This window comes from Myzus persicae, unplaced genomic scaffold (assembly GCF_001856785.1).
Source record: "Myzus persicae strain clone G006 unplaced genomic scaffold, MPER_G0061.0, whole genome shotgun sequence".
Taxonomy (NCBI): domain Eukaryota; kingdom Metazoa; phylum Arthropoda; class Insecta; order Hemiptera; family Aphididae; genus Myzus; species Myzus persicae.
Window position 1 is genome coordinate 1 of NW_019101709.1, and position 5,919 is coordinate 5,919.

The 5,919-nt window shown below is 28.1% G+C and overlaps 1 protein-coding gene across 1 annotated transcript; it reads left to right on the forward strand.

Moving 5' to 3' along the window:
- Nucleotides 1–1,963: 1,963 nt before the first annotated feature.
- On the forward strand, nt 1,964–5,278 carry LOC111030223 (putative nuclease HARBI1; the record flags this gene model as incomplete). The annotated part of the gene is made up of 7 exons (XM_022309626.1): nt 1,964–2,028; nt 2,368–2,492; nt 2,736–2,902; nt 4,142–4,225; nt 4,301–4,494; nt 4,553–4,700; nt 4,801–5,278. Coding segments are annotated over exons 1-7 (1,261 nt in total), but the record flags the coding sequence as incomplete, so codon positions are not given.
- Nucleotides 5,279–5,919: the final 641 nt, after the last annotated feature.

The window sequence follows — 5,919 nt, forward strand, 5'->3', positions numbered from 1 at the left end:
GTAGTACCTATGCAGTATCATGTAGTATGCACAATCTACTACAGTATCTGCACTCTGCAGTAGACTGACAGACTATACTAATACGACTACAATGTGATGCAACCATTTGCCAACCTTTTTAATATTTATTATTAATATTATTTAAATATATTTTTACTACAAGTTAAAATTTTTTGAATTAATGAAAAATAAATAAAAATTACATTTTAAATATATATATTGAATAAATTATGATACGCCAACATTCAATAAATTATTATTAAAATATATTTAATATGCATTACAATTAAAAGTTCCTGTAATCCAAAATGTTGATTGAAAAAAAAATATTATTATTTAAATGTTTATTAATCAGTATTAAATATTTCGATTACCATTAAAAAATATATATATTTATTCAATGATGTACACATATTTTATTTTAAATATTTAAACTGCAATCTATTTTGAATATTTATACAATCGTATTGATTGATAATTGTTGTGTGGGATGCTTGTAAAAAAAAATTGTGCTAAGAAAATATCGAGTATCCAATGTTGTAAAAATTTGAACTTCAAACACTTTAAGTACTTTAAATACTTAAAAATTTAAGTTTACTTTCCAGTAGAAATTTTTGTTTTATGATAAACGTAGACAAACTTATAAGAAATTTTGTATTACATTTTCTAATCTTAGATTTACAAGGAAAAAAAATTATGAATTTCTAACTCAAACTAACTTGTACATTTTCATGTATACGTTTTTCCTTAATTTTTGTTTTGTTTTTCCTTGCACTTTTGAAAACTATTGAGAAATTTAAACATTGACCTCCCGAATGCACCAACTTTAGATATAACCTAAATTATTTAACAAGATTTGTTTTTATCTAGATTCTAATACTGGTAATACTCATACCTCTATATCGCCTACTGAATTGAATGTTTTAACACCGAAGTATAATTACGGAAGAAACAGCAACACAACTAATAACATTTCTGTTGACAACTTCTCTGTATATAACAACAGTCCTACGCTATCTATTACTCCAAATACCAAATCATGGGTATCTGAACTTATTCAACTTCCAAGTCCTCAAAAATCATCAAATTTAGATAATAGAAAATACACTTCAGAAAAATTAATTACTAAAAATAAATTGCTGAAAGAACAGTTATATCGTTATAGAAAGTTATTAAAACAAAAAAGATCAACAATCTATTCATTAAAAAAAAAATTAAACAAAAAAAAAATAGATCTCAACCAATTTTTTGAAGAAACCAAGTTTCCATCGGTAAATTCCAAGGCTTTAATAGCTATGCAAATAATGCATAAGAAACGAAAACCATGGAAAAGTACAGAACACTTGCCCACCTTTTTTGTATATGGTTTGCATTGTGTGAAACAGTATACAGTTATACTATAATATGAACCAGGCATATGTATATTATATTAAGTAGATTAATTAATAGTGAAATTGGTAAATAAGGTAGTTGGACATAAGCAAGTACTCCAAGAGTAGGCACATAACATTGATAGACTAATAGAGAGTAACTAGGTAGTAGGTACTTAATATATTACAGTTTTTAGGTGAGTCTTAAACTTATTAAAACAATTCAAAGAATTTTTGGGCATAGTTTAAACTTTCTCTTTTTTTCTCTAAATACTTAAATTGTTTAATTTATATCTAAAATAACATTGCACATTAAATAGAAATATTAATACATTTTTATCATGTTTATAAAAAAAATAATATTGATAATATAACATACAATATTGCATATATTTTCAAATTGGCAGTGTACAAGTTTTTTGCAATAGTTCCACACCGCCCTAGTGTGGGGCCATTGCACATGGCGCATTTTTTTTTAAGTGGTGTCGCCATTAGCTCTAATCCACTGTTTTACCCTACCTAGTTAGTGGAGAAACCACACAACAATAATGCACTGTTGCTGATGAAAATAAATTTGGATAAACCGTTACTCAATGAAAGCACAATGGAGAGCCATGTCACTAAAAGAAATGGATAACATTTGTGCAATTGATCTAAAGTAAGTTCTGAAATCGTATGAATGCAATAAACCATAAGACAGACCAGACCAAATGAACTAAATTGCAAAAATATTTACTCATATACAGTTCAACCAGTATTCACTTATTGAAAATTGCATTAACCACGGAAAAATTGGACACATTTATTATTGTTACTCATGTGCTAAAAAATTGTGGAGAAAATCAAATAAATGTCAATCAAAAGGAAATTTGGTGAAATTACTTGTAATGGTATGTAAATATTGGGTATAGCCGTGGCGGGGCTATAACAAACCAGTACCAAATATTGTTTTAATTATTGGGTTGTATAATTGTGACTTTTTTTTTATGATTCTGAGAATAGATTTGGAAGACGAAAAAGATGTGTCTTGGGGAGGCAAACGAACTAGGTACATTTACAACTATACTTTTGAGTCTTCTGACTCAAAGACTGATGATTCAGATGCCACCGAGAGTGTACATAGTGATCAATAAAAAACTACAAGTAGTTATTACTTTTCATTTTACATTTTTTAGGGAGCTGGGTGGTTAATTATGACATACAAAACAAATAAATATTGCGCAATTTAATTTTGTAATTATTATATAAAACTAATTCTTTAATTCTTTTTTAGAAAATATTTAGTTTCATATATATGTACATATTTTAATAACATTTCCTTGTTGATTCCTCAAAAACGATTATTCAATATTACTCATTTCTTAGTGGAAGCAGCTAGTGAAGCAGATCTTTCATCAGACAGAAGTTTTGGAAGCAACTGTGACAGTAATGGCCAAACAAATCATACCGAATTCGATGTGGTCAGCACATCATCGTCTTGCCATGATATTCAATCTAGTTCTTCAGATTCCTCAACATTAATAGATTTTAAGGTAAAATGGGCGGCCGGGTACCGGTTATATTCCATGAAAAAAATTTAGCTTTACACCGTTTACTGGTTAAATAAAATTACATTAAACAAAATATTAAAACAAAAAAACGCAATCAGAATTCAGCACAAAGCCGAAAACACGTCAGTCATAGAAAAAAATTAAGGTTAGCAAATAATACGAGCGTCTCTAACCAACCGATTATTTTTTGGAAATGTCACACTAAATAGCCCGTATTGTGACTATTATTATTAACGTAATATTATACGCTCACGGCCATATCCTCGATGGAGCGTACCGTCTACTGAGATAGTCGTTATCAGTGGAGTTAAAAAATACGTTTACTAAATACGTTAAATAATTTGCTAATTTTCGTGATTTTTCCGTATTTTGTCAAAATTTGAACCTTAAATGCTTATAAATAAAAACTGTGACTAAGGATTTTTAATTTTTTTCATCTGCCTTTGAAACAAAGGAAATAATTAACAAAGGTAATTTAGGAAAAAAATATCTATTTTACTATGACAAAAGTTATATTTTCTTAACTGTGCCTTATCACAAAACATATTGAACGGTCCATCTGCTATAAGCAATTTAATATAGGAGTTGTGTAACCAGTATATCTTAAACCGTGGTATTCTGGGGGCCGATTCCGCTAACGCGTGATCGTCGTACTATACGTAATGCGCGTAATTACCAAAGCGAATGTAAGGCGTATTGCTATTCCATTACGGCGTGTTCGGCAGACGCGGCAGAATGGACTCCAATTATTACGCCGAAAACGACATGAAAAATCTGTCGTTTTGAGCGCGTATAGCGTGATATGTTATATATATTAGGATTTCGTTATCAATTAGTTTGTTATTTATTGATAATATTTATATTTCAATGTGTAAAATATGTTTCTTTATGCACCTACGACGAAACCTTACTTTTATTTCGTAGAATAATCTTAATATTTATTCATTATATTATAACATAAATAATTGTAATATAGCTTGTAGACTGTAGTGGTTAAAAGTACAATTTAGTCGTCATTTTATTACCTATACATGTACAATGAATAATAATTTACAATTTAATATTCGATTGTTGCTGGATGAAGAAGTTCGAGAAATACAATACAATCAAGAGCAGAGAACATTGTGTGCTACCCTTAAAATAGAAAGACTCTTAAGTCGTAGCCGAAGTATATATAATTTACCAGATATTGAATTTCGGAAATCATATCGAATGAATAAGGCTACATTAGAACGTATTATTCAAGAACTGACACCATTCTTGAAGATAAATCGTAGAAGTGATGGAATATCAGTAGAATCCAAAGTAAGAAAACTTATTTAGGGCATTCAAATTAGTGTTGCTGGTGAAATTTATATTTTCATTATTTTATTTTTTTAGATTAGTTCTGCTGTTCGATTTCTTGCTCAAGGTGCTTACCAAAGAGGCGTGGGTAAAGAAACTAACATTGGCTTATCCCAACCTTCAGTGAGTAGAGTTTTGAATGAAGTTATTGATTGTATTAATTTGCATCTACTTCAGAAGTATATTAAATTTCCAACATCTCCTGCGGAAAAACAAAAAATCAAGGACTGGTATGGTTTTAATTAGAAATTAAATATTATACTTATATTATAATTCATTGATATACAGGTTTCGTACACGATTCCATATTCCTGGAGTAATTGGAGTAATCGATGGCTCACACATTGGTATATTCCCTCCTTCAACCAATCATAATCAGTACCCTGAATTTGTATATGTAAATCGGAAAGGGTTTCATTCCATCAATACCCAGTTGGTAAGTAATTATTTCTGAGTATTGTAAAACTTGGCATTATTTACTGTAAGCTTTTTATTTGAATGAATTAATTAATTTAAAAAAATTGTATTATTTATAGATAGTTGATCATACCTACCGTATACTGAATGTAAATGCTAAGTTCCCTGGATCCACACACGATTCTCACATTTGGAAAATGTCGTTAATTAGAAACCATTTAAGTAACACATACAGGCGTGATCATGAATGGCTTTTAGGTGATAGTGGTTATCCATTAGAGCCTTGGTTACTTACACCTTTCAGTAATCCAGGAGATGGAAGCCCAGAAAGTAGGTTTAATGTTAAATTCACTTCAGCTAGATCAGTTGTGGAACGAGCTATTGGTATGTTGAAAGGTCGCTGGAGATGCCTTTGCAAACAAAGAATGTTGCATTATAAACCAACAATTGCAAGTAAAATTATAAATGCCTGTGCAGTTCTCCACAATATTTGTATAGAAAATTTTGATGCCGCTTATGAAGATGAAGAATATGATGAACTTTATAACGCCAATGACTTAATACATTTTCCAGCAGGAAATGCTCTTCACACAGAGGGTAATAATAATCGATCAGAAATTATGGATTATATTAATCGTGTTCAATAAATAGTGTTTTCAATATTATTTTTATTAGTTTTAAATTTGATTTTATGTAATTTAATTCATGATTATTATATATATTTAAAGAAATAAAAATAACAATACAACTTGAACAAACTAAAATAAAAATAAATGAAATTAACATAAACAAACAAACTTGTTAATTTAAAAAAATTAAAATATTAAACTTGAACAAAATATAATAAACATCTTATTATATAAAACGTAATACATTTAAAGAAATAAAAATAACAATAAAACTTGAACAAACTAAAATAAAAAAAATTAAATAAACATAAACATAAACAAACAAACTTGTTAATTTAAAAAAATTAAAATGAAACTAAAATATTAAACTCAAACAAAATATAATAAACATCTTATTATATGTAACAGTGGGAACACTGTTAGTCAGTCACTTGTTATCATCTTTATTATATACAAAACATTATTCTAGTATTTTCTATTTAATTATTTATTATGTTAGTGTTTAAATTAATATTATATTATTTTATTTTATATTAGTGAATTATACATAAAAGAAACTAATAACTAATAAGTATTTAAAAATATCGATTTTCTATTATAGGTATGTAA